Below are 20820 nucleotides of genomic sequence, written 5' to 3'. Positions count from 1 at the left end.
CCTCTCTGATCTCTAGACGAAGAGATCCTGAATCCCCCCACATGGCCTTATTCCAGGCCCAGAACTGGAATTGGATGCAAGTGACCTCCCAGCCTTGAGATCTTGGACAAAGTACGCAATAGTACCCCCAGGCCCTGTGCTGTGGCCTCCACCAAAAGAAGAGCTTATACCAAAGGAGTTAAATTTATTCCCACTAGGCATGGAAGGCAATCTGCTCCCTGAAATCTTGGCTCTCCAGGCTTCCCTTGCTCCACCCTCAACAACGTGCAGGATATGAATTTGCTGAGGCATCGCTACTCCCCACTTCCTTTGTCATCTTAGTTCCCTCATTTTAAAAAATATTTTGCCTTGATGATCATTTCTCAACACCTCCTCAGCCCAGAAGCCTCCAAAGTCCCTACCAGGTCAGCTCTTCCCCTGCAGCAGCTCCCCAACAAGAGGATAAAGGTCTCCACCGCCAGGAGGATGAAAGTCTCCATGGCAGCCACCTCCCTCTTCCTCATCCTCCTCATCACCTGCGCTCTGGGGAGAAAGCCTGAACAGTCCTCACGTGAGTGCAACACCTCGTCTTCCTTCCAACCTGGTCCCCTGGGGAAAGAAGTAGGAGTAACGTTGCTGAGGATATAAGGAGGAGGGGTTCTAGAAGGAGGTCTGGGGTCTTCTGAAACTGGTTTCATCCTCACCTTCGAGAACCAGCCCCCCTTCCTTCCAAGGCCATGGAGTGAGCCTGTCTCACTACTCCTTCAGTCCATCTCTCTCTGCCATTAAGTAAAAGTGGCCCACCCCATTTGGGGGACATTATCCCCAGGGAGATAGAGGAGGATTTTGGGGAGACCCTTAAGGCCACTTGTCTGCTTACCTCTTGAGATGGGAGCCACCTGGTTCCAGAGTCAGCCCCACCCCATGAGAGCAGCTTCAGTTAGGTGTGGGCTTAGGGGAATCATAACAGTGGGGGGTCACACCTCAACCACCCTTTCCCCAGCTTATTACTTGGGATGAGCTGCCTTCATACACAACCAAAACTATGCCTCACCCTTCAATTTTACCTCTTCTCCTTTTCAGAAACTGGGAGGAAACAGAGGAGGTTATGGAAATAAATCTGATCTAACTTAATGGGAATCTGGGCAGTTTGATTTGCCTCTCTGAGAAGGCGTTTGGAGCTTAGAGGGATAGGGTAGGAGTGGCCTCAGGGACCAGCGGACCCCTTATCGCATTCTTCAGGGAGGGAGGATGCTAACTGGGTGAAAGGACAGGCCTTGCCCTCCCACCCACACATGCGCCTGTCCCTGGTGACCAAGGAGGTCACTGCTCGGACACTCCCGGTTCTGTCCAGGTTGGTCCATAACGTGCACACCCCCATCACTCCACTACATGACCACGGTGCCTCCTTTTCTCCAGGGCCCTTGGTCAGAAATGCCCTTCCTGCTATCTCCATAAGTCAAGCTTGACTGTATGTGTGATTGTCCCCCTCCCGCACCTCCTAGAAGAGCCATGAAATTCCAGAATCAGAAAATAAATGGAAAGTTCACCTAATCCAGAGATGTTTAACATTTTTTTAGACAGCGGAACATTTCTTCAAGCAAATTCTTACTCAGAAATTTAGTATGTGAAACAGCAAAAAGAGCCAAAAGGGATACTATCCCCAAAACTTTACTCTTAAGTGCATCAGTATCTCTGAAACAGACCCCAAAGCCCCCAGACCCTCAGAGAGTAAAACCCCTCAGTGCAGAAACCACCAATCCAGTCCAACAGCCTCATTGACAGATGAGGAAACTAACCGGGGAATAAAGTTGCCATTGGCACAAAGCTAGCAAAGGCAAGGGGAGGTTGGGACCTGGGTGTCCTGACTCCCTGTCCTTGGGCCTTCATGTCAGCTTCCTTCCCTCTTTGCAGGACAGGGGTTCAGTGGGGACACAGGCAGAAGGGGCAGATTGGAAGGGCTGGGTCTGCACTCCCAACTGGCACGTGTCCCTGTCCCCCATGGGGATTTCTTCCAAATATTCCTCCTGTGTGGAGCATCTGTGTGAGCCTGCCCCACAGGAGTGGTGTGTAGTCCCTGCGAAGATTTGGGTTTTGCTAATCTTCAGTCTGGAATTGAAGGTCGCCAGCCAGTCTTTCTAGGCGCGGTGGAAGAGCAGGAAGGAAGGTGGTTGCTGAGGCAGGAGGAGGGAAAGAGGAACGAATCTGCACAATCCCATGTCCGAGTTCAGTGGGGCCACCTCCTCCTTCCTTCCCTCTTCCACCCTGTGTTGTGCCAAAGCAGCCAGCAGGTCTGGCCTCTGACAACGAGCCCAGGCCCAGCTTCCCTCCCTGCTTTCTCCTCAGGAGGACCTTACCACCCGGCCGAGTGCTGCGTCAGCTACATTGCCCAGGCAATCACACGTCACCGGATCACAGATTATTATGAGACCAGCAGCCAGTGCTCCAAGCCTGGAGTTGTGTAAGTAGAACCCCCACACCCCACTGGGAGACAGGGAGCCTACAAGGTGGGGGAGGGGGGAGGGAGGACGCAGAATGGAGACTCCCCAGATCGCCTCTCAGGGGCAGCAGCAGGCAGCGGAGGGGCAACCTGGGGGGTTTCTGGCCTGGCTGAGCCTGCAGGGAGCCAGGAGGAAGCAGACCCCATGGATGGGAAGGCAGCAGGGGCGGGGAAGGGAAGGCAGGAGGGCACTTCTAGGGGCAGGGGAGCATGGAGACTTGATTGTTCCAGGGGTCCCCAGGGGCTGGAGAGCAGGTCTCAGAGAGGAGACTGGCCTTGAGCTGCCTCTAGCAAAGGAAGGAGCAGCAGCCTAAGGGGGTGAGGTGTTTTCTAGGGAGGGCAGACCGGCTTTCACTTCCCAGCTGCTGGATGCCCCGTTGGCAACACTTTTCCCTTTTGTTTCACAGCTTCATCACCAAAAAGGGCCATTCCGTATGTGCCAACCCCAGGGACGACTGGGTCCAGAACTACATCAAGGACCTGGAGGAGAAACGAGTGACCCGGAAGTAGTGGAGGAGGGCACGGCTGGCCATCTTAAAGAGAAGAGGCCATGGCCCCCTTCCCAGCCCCAACTCCCCACCCCAGCCGCCTCTCGGGAGCTGCCTTGCCATGAATTAAAGACCTTGAATTCACACCCTCCCTGCCCTTGCTCAATTCTATGGAATCTCCTCATTGGAGCCCAGCCAGAGTGGCACCCTCAGCATCAGGCTTCACTCTGCAGAAGTGAGGTCTGCCCTGAATGCAAAAAACAGGTCAGGCCTGTGATGGGGGTAGCGGGAAGCTGAGGCCACCTTTACACAAATCATCATGATGGTAACAAACACCATTGTCTTAGCACTTTCTATCCTCCTGTCTGCTAAGTAGCCTATGTGTATTATCTTATATGTGTATTATCTTATATAATATGTATATTATCTTATATAAGCTACACAAGTGTAAAGCTAAGAGCTATCACCTGATTTTTCAGGTAAATCTTCATAAAGCCTTCTTCATAGCAGCCCATCTTCAAATTCCTTCATTTTGTCCTGCTCCCAAGGCCCTTGTTCCCAGCCATCTGGGGTAAGAATGATTTGGGGACATATGTTAATCCAACCCTTCCCCTCCACTTACATACATCAGGTTGCACTGTATTGTTAGAGCCATTTTTGTGTCCTCCACAAGGCCTAACAGAAAGCCTGGCCTATGGCAGGTGCTCAGGAAGTGGATGGATCGATGGGAAGGGATGGGGCAGGAATCAAGAGGAGGCTGTGCTCCATGAATAACACCCAGCTGCCCCCAAAGTTTCTCATACCCATCTTCAGAATTCCAGGGGCAGCTCTGTGTACCCGGAGTAAGAACATGCCCAGGGTAGGCACTGTGGCCATGCTTCCCTAGCCACCGGCCTTCCAAGACCAGGGCCAAGAGGAGGCTTGTATGCTAAAGGTACAACCAAGCTTCTCCAGACCTCCTTGCCTCCATAAACAGCACCCGAAGGAGTATCCCCAGACATACCCTCTCTACCCTGATAAAAAGCCACAGCTTCACCACCACTAACTGAACTTGAACCCAGCAGGACTAAATGCATTATACAACTTTTCCCTATTTATGAGCAGTCATGTGAAACAGGAAGCCCCATAAGGGTCTCAATCTGGCCCTGCCTCCCTCTACTCTCATTTACTGAAACGCTACCCCCTCGGCCTCTACAGCTTGCAGTCCATCAACAGCAAAAACTCCTGGATCTTCCATCTCTTCTCTGAATCTGCCTTCAACCTCAGGTATGGGATCCTGAGGCAGTGTGAAGAGAGAAGATGCTGAGGGATAGGTCAGCCCTGGTTAAAGCCAGGACTCAGAAGCTGGAGGTCTGGGACACAGAGGCAGGTTGTCAGGTGCATGATGTTGGAGCGCCCTCTGCTGGCCATCATTGGTCAAAGAGGAGGGGTGGGTGAACCCTTATTGCAGGTAGGCAGGAGGGATGGCCAGCTAGACCTAAAACTGGTTCAGAGTCCAAGGTCCAAAGAGTTTAAAAAAAAAAAAAAATCAACAAACAAGCCAAACACGTCAGCAATAAATGAGGATCCAAGGATCAACACATTGTTTTTCTCTATGTATTAGTAACATAATCTGTAACAGGAACAAGCACGAGCTCCATCAGGTGTCCTTAGACTGGGAACGGGGGACATGGTTTTCGGAGGCCCAAACCCTACCCCTTGCCTCAGTCTGTGCACTCTCTAATCCTGCTTTATGGTCACCTTCCCAATGACGGATCCCCTGGGGGAACTGGGGTGGTTCCACCCTCCCCCCTCCCCCAAAATAAAGAAGGGTGTCAAGTAAGGTGGAGAAATCACATGGATCCGATTTTCAGAACTGCCTGCCTCCCACCTGTGTGACCTGGGAGAATTTCTTTAACTTCTCCAAGCCTCAGGGGCCTCATTTTTAAAACAGAGAATCTCGGCTTTGCTACTGCAAGGATTAAATAAAAGAAGGCATACACAGTGGCCGACACCCAGCACACACGAACTACATGCGCCCTTTCTCCAGTCCTCTCCTTCCACTGAACTTACATCTTACTAATTCAGCTGTGCCAGGTCCCGCCCCCCTCTTTCAGCAAACACGGAGGGAGGCACCGCCTCTCTCCCCCACCGGCTCTGGAGCAGTCAGAGTCCAGAGAGCTGTGAAGTCAGACTGGACGACCAGCCTTTCTCCCGAAGCTGAAGGGCCCCCCTGAGAGGATGAAGGTCTCCGGGGCTGCCCTCTTTCTCCTCATCCTCATCCTCACCACTCCTGCTTTGCACGGCCAGTCAAGTGAGTCCACCTGTCCTTGGAGGGCAGGAATGAGAGAGGGAGACAGGGCAGCAGGCAGCGAGGTGATGCCAAGAGCCCTGTCATGTCTCTGTCATCAGCCACAGGGCCTCCTCCCCTCCCACAGGCACACCTGCTGTTCACAAACTCTTCCCTTCAGAAGCAGAGCTGGGCTGGGGTCATCGCGCAGTTTCAGGAAGCTGGGTCAAGGTCACGTCAGGCATCCCAAGGATGGAGAACAGGAATGATCCTTTGGGGGAGCCAAGGAAGTAACCGAAGAGATAATAAAAATGAGCAATGAAAGGAGAGCAAGACAGGTGGACGAGAAAAGCAGCAGATGCTCTGGGAGAGTGGGACAAAAGGTGTTGGGGAGGCGGCTGTGCCCAGGAGTGGGGACTCTGAACCTAGACACCCCTTCATTGCAGAGTCTGGCACAGATTTCTGGGACTATCATGGCAGCCAAAAGAAGGCCCAATGGGATGCCCAGGTGTACAGTGCAAGGATTTCATGGCCTCTATCCTTATTCCTCAGCCCAGGTCTGGGGAATGGGCATAAAGTCCATAGAAACGTCCACATAGAAAAGAGGAAAAGCCCATAGAAAAGAGGAAAAGAGGATGGGGTAGAAAGCTTTTGGAGCCACGGGAGGCTTAGGACCTATGGAAAACAAGGTTTGTCTAGCCTACTTTCTACCCCTGACTCAACCACCATTTATGAAAGAAACCACATTCCACCTTCAGGTGCCCCAGCCCTTCTTTTCTCTCTGAGGCTACCCCGGGCATGTGGTCTGGCCGGACTCTGCCTGTATGAGCCCTCAGGGGAGCAAGGGTCACACACACCATGGAATCTGCTCACACACTCTCAAAATGCCCCTGAACTCTGTAAACTTTGCTTTGAGTACTGGGGTCATGGACATCACTATGAGCACAGCTGCAACTGGTGGGTGGCAGGAGGCAACCATGCCCTTAGGGAAGGTCGAACAGACCACTGCAATGGGTTCAGTTTTTCAAAAAGAGAAAATGGACCAGCCAAAGCATGGATGGGCCAAATGGTACTCTCGTGATATTCCCGTCTTGGCCACCGGCTGGAAGCAAGGGGTCAGGCTGCAAAAGGTTTTGCACTCTGCAGTTTTGGGGGATGGGGAAGGTCTCTGCCTGCCATCCTCTGTGATATCCCGAACTGATGAGCAGCCAGAGCTCAAGGGAAACACAGTCCTAACAACCAACTGAGGCCAGTATCCTGTCAGCATCAAAGAGAGGCGGGAAAGTGGCATTTCCAGGCAAGAAGAATGGTCATTCCTACCATCTGCTCTTAATTATAACAAACACTTGACATACTTTCTATGCGCTATGCTCTGAACTAAGGGTTTTACCAGCATTTTCTCAACTAACCCTCACCCAGATTCTAGGATATAAGCATCTTTTTACCCTCGTTTCATAGATGAGGAGACCTAGAGAGATAAAACCTACCCATGATCCAAATCATTTAGTCAATATTCCTCTTCAAGATGTCTGACCCGAAGCCTAAATTCAAACACTTTTCTTCCCGCCCTAACTTCTCTGGCTCATTGCTCGTCTCACCCTCCTCTCCCGGACATCAGCCCCTCTAATACCTCTGGATTGAGTCCACACTCCCCTCCCACAGCTCAGGTGTGCTGGTCATCCCCCACCCCAATTTCATCTCTCTTTATTATTATTATTATTATTATTTATTTGAGAGAGAGAGCGTGAGTCAGGGTGGGGAAGGGCAGAAGGAAAGGGAGAAGCAGGTGCTCCACCGAGCAGGGAGCCTGACTGATGGGCTCCATCCAGGACCCCAGGATCATGACCTGAGCCAATGGCAGACGCTTAACCGACTGAGCCACCCAGGAGCCCCAATTTCATCTCTTATGTCTTTCTTCTCACATTGCATTCCAGCCACCTGCAACTGCTCAGTGCTCCCCCACACACAGTTTCCCCCACCTTTGGACCTTCATACCGTTCTTTCTTCCAGACCCCACAACCCCTTTGTCTGTCTCAGTCCTGCTCAGCCTTCAAGAATCAAGCCAGGCCCCGCGTGCTATGGGACTTCTTCCGCAGCCACCCAGGCTGGGTTAGGTGTCTCTCGTTCTGTTTCCAAAGCACCTTGTGCCAAATTCTGTTCTATCCCAGACCACGTTCACTGTAGTATTTACCTCTTCACTTTCCCTTTTCACCCCGACTAGACTGGGAGATACTCAAGAGGTTGTGACTGTGGCTTCCTCATGCTTTTTGCCCCCTGAGAGCTTGGCATATAATAGGAGCCCGATACATGTTTGCCAAACCAAGCCCTGGTCCACCAGCAAAGATGAATAACCAAGGCATTTGCCCTCAATGAAGCTCAGTTCAGAGGCTGGAGGTTCTACATGTGTGTCCTCCCCCACCCCTTTTTTCACTTTCTCTGTTACCCATCAAGCTACCATCAGCCCCTGCTAACAGATGGCTTTGAGCCATCGGAGGTGTGGAATGCAAGGGATGGGAGGTGAAGGTAGGCAACCATGGGCTCCCTTTACACATGCTTGGCTCAGCTTTCAATGTGATCCCCTCAGAAAGTCCTGCATCGTTGAACAGTTCTCACACCTGCTGCCTGAAGCATCATGAGAAAGTAATGCCAAGGAAAATGGTGGTGGGATACAGAAGGGCCCTCAACTGTTACCTGCCGGCAATCATGTAAGCATTCCCTGCAGACACTTCCATGGAGGGGAGAGGGGAACCCGGGGCGGGAAGGAGATGCACAGAGCCAGGAAGTCTCCATGAGAGAAGGAGCAGAGTCATGATTAAGGACCCGGGCTTTGAATCTCACAGGCAGGCCTGGGTTTAATTCTTGACTTTGCCACTTGGAGCTGTGTGGGCCAATAAATGGCAGCCATCTTGGCTGAGCAGGGAACAGGCTGAAACAGGGGTGATGAGGTCTAGAACCCAGACAGGGAGGCCTTCTGAGGGAACTCAGGTCAGGGAGGCCCGGAGAGGCCGTGAAGAGTAGGAGACAAGCCCCATGCGAGCTAGGAATGGGGGAGCGTGGACTGGAACCCCCACCCCACTCTGTGACCACTGACCATCTACTTTTGCCTCCACAGCTTTGTCACCAAAAAGAACCGAGAGATCTGTGCCAACCCCCAAAATGAATGGGTCCAAGAGTACATCAAGGATCCCAATATACCTTTGCTGCCTCCCAGGAACTTGGCCCAGGCTAGAAGTGTTAGGCCATAGGAAGGCCACAACACCACAGCTCTCCACGACCATCAGGACTCGGTGGGAGTCCAGGTTCTGTAAAGAAAGGGGCAGGCCTGTGAAAATGCAGCATCTGGGGTGGGGGGCCGGCATGTGGTCTGAATGAGAAGCTAATTAAATGTACTTTAAACATGTTCTCAATCTCTGGAGGAAATGCCAAAGTTAAGGGAGATGGGGAGAAATGCATTCTTAATACACAGAAATACGTATTTCACATCCTTCTCGTTCTTTCATCACCTCACCTCACCCCCCCACACAAGCTGTCCCAGATAATTATGCTCAGCTTCCAACCATCCGGAACCTCTCTGGCCTCTGACTCATTAAAACCCACACAGAATTCTTGACTTTCCCCGTCCATCTTCATCCCTTTATTAGATCTCTTCTTCTTTTCTTTTAAAACACGGCGCTTTTTTTTTTTTTTTAAAGCAGGTCAGAGTGGGAAACTTCACATGTTAATAGTTTTTGTCCTTGTCGCAGAGGTTTTGCTAGATCCCCCAACATGCGGATATGTGGTCTTCCCAGGCAGGGCCAGACCGGAGACAGAAGTAGGGATCTCAGCTCCCGGCTAAGCCACTGGCATGTGTCACACTGCATGTCTCCAGGGCTTACCCAGGCTGCAGAACTTGTCAGGGGCTTCATTCCTTCTTGAGGACAAATAATGTGGCATTGTGCGTATGCACCACATCACTCCTTCCTCCATCAGTGGGTGTCTCAGTATCCATGCCCCTTTCCTTCACATTAGCCAGAGTTAGTGGATCTTGGTTTCTGTTACATGCGCCCCAAGCACTTTAACTTGTATGGTTATCAATCTCCAGCCAGGGGTTCAGAGGCAGGTAAGGGTCCGAGGCTCTGACCTACATGCTTCCTGCCCTTGTCCCTCACAGGGAGCCTGTGTTAGAACCTCCTGGAAGCTCCTGCTCCTTGATCTAGGGATTTCTCTCCACCTTTCTTGCCTTCGGAGCTGAGGAGTTAAAAGCTGAATATGAGTAAAAGCCTCCCTCTAGTAGCTCACAGCCCAGGGAGGCCAGAATCACTAACAAATACAACGCAATCAGGCCTAGGCCTTTGTTTCCAGAGGCCAACATGGACATGGAGGGGTGGCAGGGCTTAGCCTGACACAGGAGCCAGGACAAGTTCAACATGTACACCCAAGGCAGCAGGAAGTTTCGAAGTCCTGAGCCAGCACCAGGGTCAAAGTCAGGGAACCAGAGTTCAAAGCCTAAATGACAGGATGGGGATGGGGTTGAAAACAGGAAGCACAGGCCAGGGCCAGGATCCTGACAAGCTGGAAAGGAAATGTTTATTCTCTCTCTCTCTCTCTCTCTCTCTCTCTCTCTCTCTGGGTCCATCAGAGTTCAGAGGTGAGATGTCAGTCTGAAAACCTAATTGAAAGACTATATACAAAGTCAAAGTCCCATCCTAGCACATCATATAAAGCTTGCCAGAAACTCCTAACAGTTCAGCACTGGAAGTACTTTCCTTCGGACCTTTCAATTGTTTTTAAAGAGGGCTCTTCCTAGTCTTTTCAAGGTACACGGATGCCTGGCTTTAAACACACACACACAAACACAAAGGACCCCCTCACTGGGGACACACAATGATCTGCCGCCCCTGACCATCCTAAAGCAAAGACCTCACCCACATAAACCAACCAGCTCACATGACTGTCAGCCTTGTGGGATGGAGGTGGTTGATGGGGGGGCGGGGGAGGGGGTGGAAAATAAGGCCTGGAATAGGGGGGTTGCTTTCACTGCTATGTCAGAGAAAGGCCTTTGCCTCAGGACAGGTGACGACCACACACAGCAACATGGGGAGACCAGTGGGTGAGACAGGAAGGCATGAACATGAGGAAGCGATTCTGGGTAGTACAAAGAAAATTCAAATGCAGTAAGAGGCCTGACCACATGTCCCCTCTCTGTGCATTCATTCACTGCCCCATGAGGACTTGAACCAGATGATGGATGTCCTAAGGCCAGCTTCAGCAGGGCCAGTAAGAAATGTTATTTGGCTCCAGAGCGGCCTTTGAAAATAAGCTGGGTGAACACGCCTTCTCCCCACAAGAGGGGACATACCTCGATGCGCGTGTGTGAGTGACTAGTGGAGAGTCGTCAGCAGCCTGAACTAGGATTAGCAGGACAGGGTTGATGCAATGGTTTAAAAGCATTGGCTCCAAATTGAGAAAGGCAAAATCTAGGCTCAAATCCCAACTCTGCTATTTACTGCGAGACCTTGGGCAACTACGAAATCCTTCCAAGCCTCGGTTTTGACGTTTATAAAATAGGTCAAATAACAGTACTTACTTCCGGATGTGGAGAGGGTTAGGAGAATGCTTAGCACAGAGCATGTGCTCAGTAGATGATCCTTATTATTCCATCATCTGACTTTCCTTTAAGACCGTAGGATGTAGGACAGAAAGAAGCTTTCTTTCATTGTGAGATAAGGGAACCACGGTTCAGAGAAGAAAGAGCGACTTGCCCAAGGCTGCACTATGAGACATCAGCAGACCTGGCATTAAAAATGGGGGCTAAAGGGCTCCTGGGTGGCTCAGTGGGTTAAAGCCTCTGCCTTCGGCTCAGGTCATGATCCCAGGGTCCTGGGATCGAACCCCACATCAGGCTCTCTCCTCAGTGGGGAGCCTGCTTCCTCCTCTCTCTCTCTCTCTCTCTCTCTCTGCCTGCCTCTCTGCCTACTTGTGATCTCTGTCTGTCAAATAAATAAATAAAATCCTTAAAAAAAATCTTTAAAAAAAATGGGGGCTATATCTTAAACAGAAGAAGCTTCTGGTCTCCATGAGGCTGAGGACTGTGTGAGTATAGGGAAAACTAGATCCACCTCACCAAGAAAGCAATAGCTCAAGACCTGAGAGCCTCCTTTTCCCTGATCTGGGACCCTGAGACCCTGACTTCCATGTGGTTATCCTGTCATTGCTGCCAAGAAGTTTTGAGGAAACAATGGGCAGACGCAGGGAGGGATGGTGCATCTCTCCAGAGCCTGGTGTTTACCAGTGATGGCCTTTTCCTCTTTGAGTCAAGTTTCCTCATCTGCAAAATGGAGCTGACCCCTTACAAAGCTGTTGTGACAATCCCCAGTTACAGGGTCTGGCACAAGCACTATAATAAAATGGAAAATTTTTACCCTCTTAACAGCTAGAGCAAGAACTCTTTTCATGGAGGAAACAACCTCTGGTAAGGAAATGTGTCAGTAACCCCAGTTAAGACAGGAAAGTCCCCCAGGACAGGACTACAGACTGGGGCCAAGACCAGGGGGAGGGGTGAACCAAGAGGAGGGACTGTGTTGCCTTTGAGAGCCAGAAAAGGGTTGGGGAGAGCAGTTGGGGAAGCAGCTGGGGCCAGTGAACAGTGGGACCTTCTTCCTCCCTGAATCCCTCAAGAGTCCCATCAATTATGCAGCTCCCAGAATATTTGATGTGAATGATTTGGGGGGAAGTGAGAAGGGGGATCACTCCCTGGTGAGGTTCACATGGAAGTGAGACAGGGCCAGCACCCCAGGACAAGGAATTAGAGATTGAGAAATGTGAAGTCAGTCCTTGGAAAGTCACCGAAGTCTTGCAGAAATTTTGGATTGCCCCAGGCAGTAGAAGTTGGGGGGGGGGGGGTAGTGAAAGGACTCCCCAGCAGTTCTCAAGATCCAGGGATGTGCCCAGCGTGGCTCCTTCAGACTGGGTGGTGAGGAAAGGCCTCACCAAGGAGGTGACATGCAACCTGATGGCTCAATGATGATCACATGAGGAATGAAGTTTTCCAAGCAGGGGGCATGGCCAGTGCAATGTACTGGGCAGGAACCAGCTGGGGGAGTGGGAGCAGTGCTGCTGGAGCATATGGCCAGGACAGCGGGATGAGCAACCAGGAAGGCGAGAGCAGAACAGGGTTCTTTGGGAGCCAGAGTAAGGGGAGTGTGATTTATATCAGGGGAGGGGAAAGCCATTAGGGATGGTGTTAAGCAGCCACAGAGCATTGCCTGATCCATCTGTTTAAAGAAACCTGGCCGGGGGTGCCTGGGTGGCTCAGTGGGTTAAAGCCTCTGCTTCTGGCTCAGGTCAGGATCCCAGGGTCCTGGGATCGAGCCCCACATAGGGCTCTCTGCTCAGCAGGAGGCCTGCTTCTCTTCCTCTCTCTCTCTCTGCCTGCCTCTCTGCCTACTTGTGATCTCTGTCTGTCAAATAAATAAATAAATCTTTAAAAAAATAAAAAATAAAGAAACCTGGCTGCTCTGCAGACATGGATTCCTGGAGGCAAGGGAGACCCGTCTGGACAACCCTGCAGCGATCCAGGCCACAGATGATGGTGCCTGGGGGCCAGGGAGGAAGTGGTGAAGGTAGACGAAAAGGAGCAGATTAAGGAAATGCTTAGGGGTCAGAACAGAATAGAAATACTGAGAAAGATTTGGGCTTGAGCAAGTAGGTGGATGTTGGCACAAGTTCTAGAAATGGGGAAGTCTGGGGGGCAAGCAAGTTAGGGAATGGAATCAGGATAGGGATATGACAATTTTGAAACACTTGTTAGGCCTCTATGTAGCCATCCTGGGCAGGGAGTCGGTTGTGAGTCTGGAATGCCAGAAAAAGCTCAAGCTGGAGATGTAAAGCCATGGGACCAGACAGGGTCAGGTAGGAAGGTGATGAGCAGTGGGTTCTGGGGTCCCTTTGGAGATAGATCAGAGCAGGAGCCACACAGAAATGGGAGGGAGGAGAAGCCAGGAGGGCAGCAGGAGATCCAAGACAGTGTGTGGTGACCCTCCGGCCAAAAGAAAATAATTCAAGAAAAAGGGAAGAATCAAACATGATGAGTGCAGCCAGAAGTAAAAGAAGAACAGAGAAATGGCCATTGGATTTGACCCATGAATGTCCAGTGACCTGGACTAGCACAGATAGAAGTCTAACCGAAGGGGGTGAGAGAACAGGGCTACAGAAGTAGGGACCAGGACCCTACATGGGTAACTCTTCTAACAGCTATTTTGTGAAGGGAAACAGAACTTAGGGTTGGAACCAGAAGCAGGAATGGGCTCAAGGGAGGATTTTTTTTTTTTTTAATGTAAGAATTTAGAGCGTGTCTGTGTATGAATGTACAAAGTATTCAACTCGGGGCACGTGGGTGGCTCAGTGGGTTAAAGCCTCTGCCTTCAGCTCAGGTCATGTTCCCAGGATCCTGGGATCGAGACCCACATCGGGCCCTCTGCTCAGCAGGGAGCCTGCTTCTCTTCCTCTCTCTCTGCCTGCCTCTCTGCCTACTTGTGATCTCTGTCTGTCAAATAAATAATAAATAAAATCTTTAAAAAAGTAATCAACCTCTCCGAGCTTCACTTTCCTGTTCTATAAAACAGAGACCAAAAGAAACACCTACAATTGCAGGTTATTAGGAAAATCACACCGGTCACCATATGCCAAGTGTCCAGTCCTGTGCCTGGTTCATAGCAGAGTCAGCACTTAGGGCTCCCGTGTCAGAGAAAGAATGCTTGCACGCAGCAGGTTCTCACTGGTAAGGAAAAGAGGACCGTTTTCAGTTCCCACATTGCCCCTTATAGCAGAGGAGTAGCTGGGGGAAAGGACCGAGTCATAAGGGGCAGGATCAAAAGCTGTTTGTGAGCATAGTTGCTTTCACCCTAAACACACACTCAGAACTTCCCTCCCTCTCCCCCTTGTGTTCTTCCCAAAAAGGAGCCTTCCCCACCAGACTCTGTAACATGACGCTTCTCATCTGAACCACAGAACATAGCTGATCTGAGGGACTATTTTCTCATTTCTCCCAAGGGTGATGCATAGCTAGCACCATCCTAGATGCAAAGGAGAGAAGTGAATCCGTTATATCCAGTGCATGTCTTTGAACTCCATTTAAAAAGGCTGCCTTGGAGGCAAGGACCACCACTCTGAATTCACTGTTTGCACCTAGTAGGTTTCACTAAATGTCTGTGCATGAAATTCACACAAATGCCTTGGGCTGGCTGGGCAGAAGGTGGGTTCCGGAGTCCATGTGAGGAGCCCTTTAGGCTGTCAGTCAGGGCATCAGGTCAGGAAGTTCCACCATGGAGATGGCATGTCAAGCTGGGCCCTGGAGGGTGAGGGTTTGCAGCCACTGCAAAACTGGTCTAATCTGACTTGATCTTGGGAAAATTAGTGGGCAGTGCCACCCGGTGGTTAAGAACCACAATGACTAGACCCTGTGATTCCTTAAAGGGCTCACACACATGGTCTCGTCTAAGAAGCAAGATCGGCTTGTGCATGATGCATAAACCCAGCTGCTGAGATGGCTCTTCCTGGTGCCCAAACCTTCCCATCTCCCTGATTTCTCCCCTTGTGCGGGGAGCAAAGGTTCTCGGCCCCCACGAATGCACAACAGATAAAGATCCTACTCTCACAGAGCTTACGTGTTTGTGGGGAGAAAGACCATACACAAATATTCACAGCATCAGGCAGTGAAAAATTCTACAAAGAACAAAGCAAAGCAAAAGTAACAGTGAGGTGTGCAAATGGAAACTTTGTACTATTTGCTAGAACCCACCAAGAAACCTAATTTAGTAAACTTGTCACCTTAGGTTCGGCTTCCAGCCTTGAGAACTGCACACCAAACACATCTAATAAACGGATACCACATTCTACAAATAAAAGCTATAAACTCCAGACAAAATGTTTAAAATTCAGTTGCGAGCACAAGAGACTGTGCAGGTGTTGGAGGTTAAAAATTGGAGTTGGCAACAGGCATGGAGTAAGTTCCTAATTTCTGTGGTTTGGGTTTGAGGTCGGGTGCAGGGCTGACCATGAAAACCTTTGCAGGAAAACCAAAGACCAAGCCATTGACCCCTTCAGGCCAGGGTCATATATCAAAGATTGTACAGTTTGTCAGGAAGGTTTATACACTGAGGTCAGAAGCAACCTATGGTTATCTTCCCCTCATTATAATACTAAAATCCTCAATAGTTTTTTGTTTAAGTGTGGAGCCCAATGCAGGACTTGAACTTACCACCCTGAGATCAAGACCTGAGCTGAAATCAAGAGTGGGGTACTTAACAGACTGAGCCACCCAAGCATCCCAGTTTGTTTGTTTGTTTGTTTGTTTTAATAAGGACCTGGAGGTTTGGAGAACTAGGGTGTGGCAAAGCTAAAAAGCAATTTTATGCTGCTCCCTTGGGAACTCCGTGTCTATCAGGAAAAAAGCCAGGGTTGTGCAGAGGGGACGGATGAACCAGACCTGACTGACAGGCTCTCCTCTACTGCTCCCTAGCCTAGCATTTTTTAAATGGTGAAGTGGGTATTGGGGAGGAGGTAGAGAAATCCCCCTGGGTGTAGAGGACATCACACCCTTACAGACTAACTCAGAGTACCAAACATGCATGCATGGAAATGCGGAATAGACTGCTCACAGACATTTCCCTGGCCAAGGAATCACTGCTGGAAGACAGCCTTCCAAGTTTTAGTCTCTGGACATTTTTGAGGTATTTTCCTATTTTTATCTCCTCTTACCTTTCTTCATTCAGGCAGACCAGCCACACCACACGGCTCATCCATCTGTCCCAGGGGAGATATGACACAAGGCAGTGACTAAACTATGAGTCTCTTTGGCTCTGTGTTCTAAAAGCCTAAGCAAGCCCTTTGTAGAAAGGATAAAAGAGGATTCAAAGTGATCTTTTTTAATGTCCACCAGAGTTATTAAGGACTGTGGATTTCTTCCCAGCCAAAGAGAGTCCTGGTTTGGTCTGAAGGGATGAGTACCCCAGCAGCATGCCAGGAAGCAGGAAGACCCCAAGAGAAAGGGCTACAGACAATGTCCAGGCAGGTGGACCACAGCAGTCCTGGGGAAGTTCTCCGTGTCCTCAAATGTAACCCCATACCTTCAGCATGCCATCAGACCCATAGACCATACTAACCCTGGGTAGGAAGGCTCAGCAGTAACCTGTGGGGACAGATCATCATATGGGCTCTCCAAACACCCAGGTGCACCCCAGAAAGGCTGACGTTAAAGCTTCCCACCAGACCAGCAAAAGAGCAGGATACAAAGATACATCAAATTAAGTCACAGAATTAAAATTTTCTTTCGTATGAACCTCAGTTTGTAGACTTCAATTCCAGCTACAACTCTGGGTACTTCTGCATTAATTGAATCTGTTATAATGATTCGGATCTTTTCTAGGTTAGTGTTTTCCTTGCATAATCCTCATTAAGTGTTTGTTACCTGAGTCCCTGGAGTGGAAACCTAGGAGGGAAGCAGTATTCAGCTGAGGGTGTTCCCATTGTGGCTTCCCTGTGACTCTGGTCTGACCACAGACATCCCACACCCCATCCCGAGGCTGAACCACAGTGGGACCTCTAGCTGCCTCCCTCCTGGGCTCAGCAGGAAGCCTGTGGCTGCTGGCTGCAGGACTGGTAAGATGCCTACACAAGTCCTTTCTTGCCTTACTGCAGAACAGAACCCCTGCCAGCCTCCAGGGGAAGGGGAACTCTTGCCCCCCAGAAATACCCCCACCCTCCTGAGTGCAAGCTCTGAGCTTGTCTGCTTACATCTCACGATGGCAGGGAACTGTCCTCCCAATCCTGCCTCAGAACCCCAAAGTGGACACTCTGAATCAGAGAAGGGCCTCCACTTCCCCTTTTCTAGTGGAGTTCTCCTTGTCACTTCCTGTGGAACATCTGTTCCCCAACTCATTTCTGACCCTATAACCCTGTCACTGTCCAGCAAGAGGTGGGATGGTTGGAAATGAAAAAGAAAACACTCACTGGTCATCCTTTACATGTCAGGCAGTCTACACATGTCACTTTACCCTAACTTCCACTTTGCAGGCAGAGATTATAGCCATAGGACACCTAGGAAAAACCACAGGGAGCTCAGGGAGTTTAAGTCAACTTGCTTCAGCTCACACCGCTAGCAAGTGAACAAGCCAGAATTCAAGGGTGTGTCTGGCTCCAAACACCCAAATGGGACCTGTCAGTGCTGACCCAGCCCTCCCCTCAGGCTTTGTGGGCTATTTTCCTAGAATCTACACCCCTGGCTCAGCGTCTGGGGTCCTATGCTCCCTCTGCCCAGCCTCTCTGCCGATTTCCAAGGCCCCAACAGAGGAATCTAACTGGCCCAGCTGGTGTTTTCATCTAGGCCACATAACTCCAGGCCAAACCCTCTATGGCAAGCACATGCAACTCTGCCTCAGGGTCTTCCTTGGCTGCAGCTTTTCCTACTGGAACTTTCTGGAATTACCTCTCAATAAACTACTTGCCATCACGTCCTATTTCATGGCCGCTTTTGGGGAATCCTGGCCTAGGAAAGGTGTGAGAGGGAGAAAAGTCAAGAGGACTCCTAGGTTGCTGGTCTGACCAGACAAGCTTCATTATTTCAGTGGAGGGGGCCCAAGTATTGTGAGCTTGCCATGGGCTAAGCATCCTGCAGGGCCCATTACACAGACTGTGCCAATTAATTCTCCCCACCACATTATGTCATAGCACCGTACCCATCCCTATATTACCAATAAGGAAACACACTCGGAAGAGTGAAGCCATTTGCCCAGGTCAGACAGCTAGTAAGTGGCGGAGCTGGTTTTCAAGGGATCAGGGGGTAGGTAGAAAGGTCATTCTGCTTTGACATTCAGCTGCCCAAAATGCGTTACTCAGAAGGATCCCTGCTTCCATGTGCCAGCCCCTCACTTCCACCGGGAAAGTTCCCATTTCTTGAGAGTACAGAACCTTAATGGCCCTATTATTCACCTTCTCACTGATGGAAAAATTGGGTGTAAGGGGAGAAAAAGTACAGAGGGTGGGAAAGAAAAATCAAAATATTAAGAGCTATTTTGTACTGAGTGCTGACAATGTGCTGGGTACTGGTAAATTCTTCATGTCATCTGACTTACACTTCCCAACAAGCCTTGGGGAAAGAATTGTCTGAAGTTACACCCATTTAATAGAAGTGGGGAAGGACGAGTTCTACAGAACAATTAAGAACCAAATCAAACAACCCTCCTACACTGTTGGTGGGAATGCAAGTTGGTGCAACCACTCTGGAAAACAGCATGGAGGTTCCTCAAAAAGTTGAAAATAGAGCTACCCTATGACCCAGCAATCGCACTACTGGGTATTTACCTAAAGATACAAATGTCGTGATCCAAAGGGGCACGTGCACCCAAATGTTTATAGCAGCAATATCCACAATAGCCAAACTATGGAAAGAACCTAGATGTCCATCAACTGATGAATGGATAAAGAAGATGTGGTATATATATACAATGGAATACTATGCAGCCATCAAAAGAAATGAAATCTTGCCATTTGCAACAACGTGGATGGAACTAGAGAGTATTATGCTGAGCTAAATAAGTCAATCAGAGAAAGACAATTATCATATAATCTCCATGATATGAGGAATTTGAGAGACAAAGTGGTGGGTTTGGGGGGTAGGGAAGGAAAAAATGAAACAAGATGGGATCGGGAGGGAGACAAACCATAAGAGACTCTCAGTCTCAGAAAACAAACTGAGGGTTGCTGGGGGAAAGGAGGTATGGAGAGGGTGGTTGGGTTATGGACACTAGGGAGGGTATGTGCTGTGGTGAGTGCTGGGAAGTGTGTAAGCCTGACGATTCACAGACCTGTACCCCTGGGGCTAATAATACATTATATGTTAATTAAAAAAATAAAAATCCAAACAGTCAGACACCCATGGACCAAGCTCCAGCCCCTCCTCACTGTGACTTAGCCTCAGCCTCTGTTTTCTACTTCTTCTCCCTCTCTCTCTCTCTCTTTTCCTAAGAAAACAGTTCCACATCCTACTTTCTGAGCATTTCCTGCCTGGTCCCTGGGGAGAAATCAAGCCTTCTTAAGAGGTTTGAAGCAATCAAATCAGCTACAGGACACAAGGGAGAGTCACCACTGTCAGAGATTTCCCCCCTGTTTTTGGAAGCGTGAACAGGGTTGAAGAGAGATCCTGGGGGTCTGAGTGTCTGCGGTGCTGAGGTTACAAAGCAGCCAGAGTCTGCGAGATGAGAGGGTGGTTTCTTTATGGGACGTGGTGAGTGTTTATGTGGCGGTGGTGGCGCTGCTTCAGCGTCAGTCACAGGGAGGTGTCAAAAATGTACACGTTACAACTTACATACCCTTAAAAAGAAAGTTCTCGGTATTTTCAGTACCTGATCACACTGGAATGGTGGAAGAAACACTTAAATGATGACAATTCAGGGAAACCATTTCCCCTGGAATAGAGTAGTGACGCTTTAGGGAAATACTCACAGCCAGGGCCGCCTCGTACCTCCCAAGATGACTTCAGGATGCAGGGGGCACTGAAGCTGCCTTGTGGCCCTGGTTGGGGGTGAGGGACGAGGTTCGCATCATGCCAGCTTCGGCCGGTGCCGCAAGGGGATGTGGCTCATCTTGCCTTGCCCCTGAACCCTCCCGACTGCCACGGTGCTACGGCTAGGGGAACTGGTGGATTGTTCTCTAGGGGTGGCAGGGCCTGTGGTCCCTCCCTCGCTGCTTCAGCCCCATCCAGCCCTCATCAGCCTGAATCTAAGCACATCCTCCACCTTTTCTAAGCCACCCATTTGGGAGCCGCTGCGATGGGGTCATCAGGAGCCTCACCAGAATATCAAAAAACACTTGCTCCGTTCCTCATCTCAGATGGTACAAGCAGACATGAGTTCCACCCAATCCACATCCCCAGGAAGAACTGAAGGGATGCGTCCGATCTTGGCATCCCTTCCCCCAACCTCCATGCCACTGATCCTCCATTTCTTCATATGATGCCTCACCCCACATGGGTCAGGGCCCTGGTCCCTTCATTCCCCCCAAAAAACACTGATGTATGGCTATTGGGTGTCAACAGATGTTCACTGGAAATCTGGGCGGAGGATGAGTTCTGAATAAGATGGAGCATGAACGTAGCACAGAATAATTTAGGTGAGGACTTGAATGAAGATATTAGCCATTAAAATCCCTCCCTTAAAAATTCACAGGCCATTCCCTGCCAGAAGGAATTCCTCTCCCCCCAGCCTGATCTTTTCCCCCAAGACTGGGGTCCTGCACATCTCTCCTCTTCTCCCTCGCAACCCCACACCGGCTCTCACACTGACCAGGAACAACTCCCACTCCTGTTTCCTTCTTGTGCAGAACAATTTAGCCCTCTCTAGGCAATGCAGGGGAAGGTGGGGGTAACGTAAGGGGTCTCCCCTTTTATAATGAAATGTACCCATGAAGCATGTTTCCCCCTAAGCCAAAGAGTAATTCCCTCCCTCAGATTTTTGCCCTCATTTTAGACCAGCCAGCTCAACTTTAGCCAGCTCTACTCAAACAACACTGTTGTGATGCCTCACACATTTCTTCAAATCTTCACAGTGAAT

General features: G+C 50.0%; 2 protein-coding genes across 2 annotated transcripts; both read left to right on the top strand.

Moving 5' to 3' along the window:
• The first annotated feature begins 322 nt into the window (after window positions 1–322).
• LOC111151646 (C-C motif chemokine ligand 14) lies at window positions 323–3113 on the top strand. The gene is made up of 3 exons (XM_022509774.1): window positions 323–550; window positions 2326–2440; window positions 2887–3113. The coding sequence occupies exons 1-3, from the start codon at window positions 352–354 to the stop codon at window positions 2987–2989; spliced, it is 417 nt and encodes a 138-aa protein (XP_022365482.1). The 5' UTR covers window positions 323–351; the 3' UTR covers window positions 2990–3113.
• A 2004-nt stretch (window positions 3114–5117) lies between these two features.
• LOC111151207 (C-C motif chemokine ligand 16) lies at window positions 5118–8481 on the top strand. Its single transcript, XM_022509004.1, has 3 exons — window positions 5118–5260; window positions 7821–7941; window positions 8349–8481. Exons 1-3 carry the CDS (start codon window positions 5188–5190, stop codon window positions 8479–8481), a joined length of 327 nt encoding a protein of 108 aa, XP_022364712.1. The 5' UTR covers window positions 5118–5187.
• The last annotated feature ends 12339 nt before the right edge of the window (window positions 8482–20820 follow it).

This window comes from Enhydra lutris, unplaced genomic scaffold (assembly GCF_002288905.1).
Source record: "Enhydra lutris kenyoni isolate GAN:26980312 unplaced genomic scaffold, ASM228890v2 scaffoldscaffold26, whole genome shotgun sequence".
Lineage (NCBI taxonomy): Eukaryota > Metazoa > Chordata > Mammalia > Carnivora > Mustelidae > Enhydra > Enhydra lutris.
This window is presented reverse-complemented; position numbering and strand designations above follow the sequence as displayed.

Bases quoted from the DNA above. Each gene is read 5' to 3' on its own strand.
- LOC111151646 (XM_022509774.1), top strand. From the start codon at position 352: ATGATCATTTCTCAACACCTCCTCAGCCCAGAAGCCTCCAAAGTCCCT. The intron at 551-2,325 runs GTGAGTGCAACA...CTTTCTCCTCAG, and splicing joins AAAGCCTGAACAGTCCTCAC to GAGGACCTTACCACCCGGCC. The intron at 2,441-2,886 runs GTAAGTAGAACC...TTTGTTTCACAG, and splicing joins TGCTCCAAGCCTGGAGTTGT to CTTCATCACCAAAAAGGGCC.
- LOC111151207 (XM_022509004.1), top strand. From the start codon at position 5,188: ATGAAGGTCTCCGGGGCTGCCCTCTTTCTCCTCATCCTCATCCTCACC. The intron at 5,261-7,820 runs GTGAGTCCACCT...TGATCCCCTCAG, and splicing joins TGCTTTGCACGGCCAGTCAA to AAAGTCCTGCATCGTTGAAC. The intron at 7,942-8,348 runs GTAAGCATTCCC...TTGCCTCCACAG, and splicing joins TGTTACCTGCCGGCAATCAT to CTTTGTCACCAAAAAGAACC.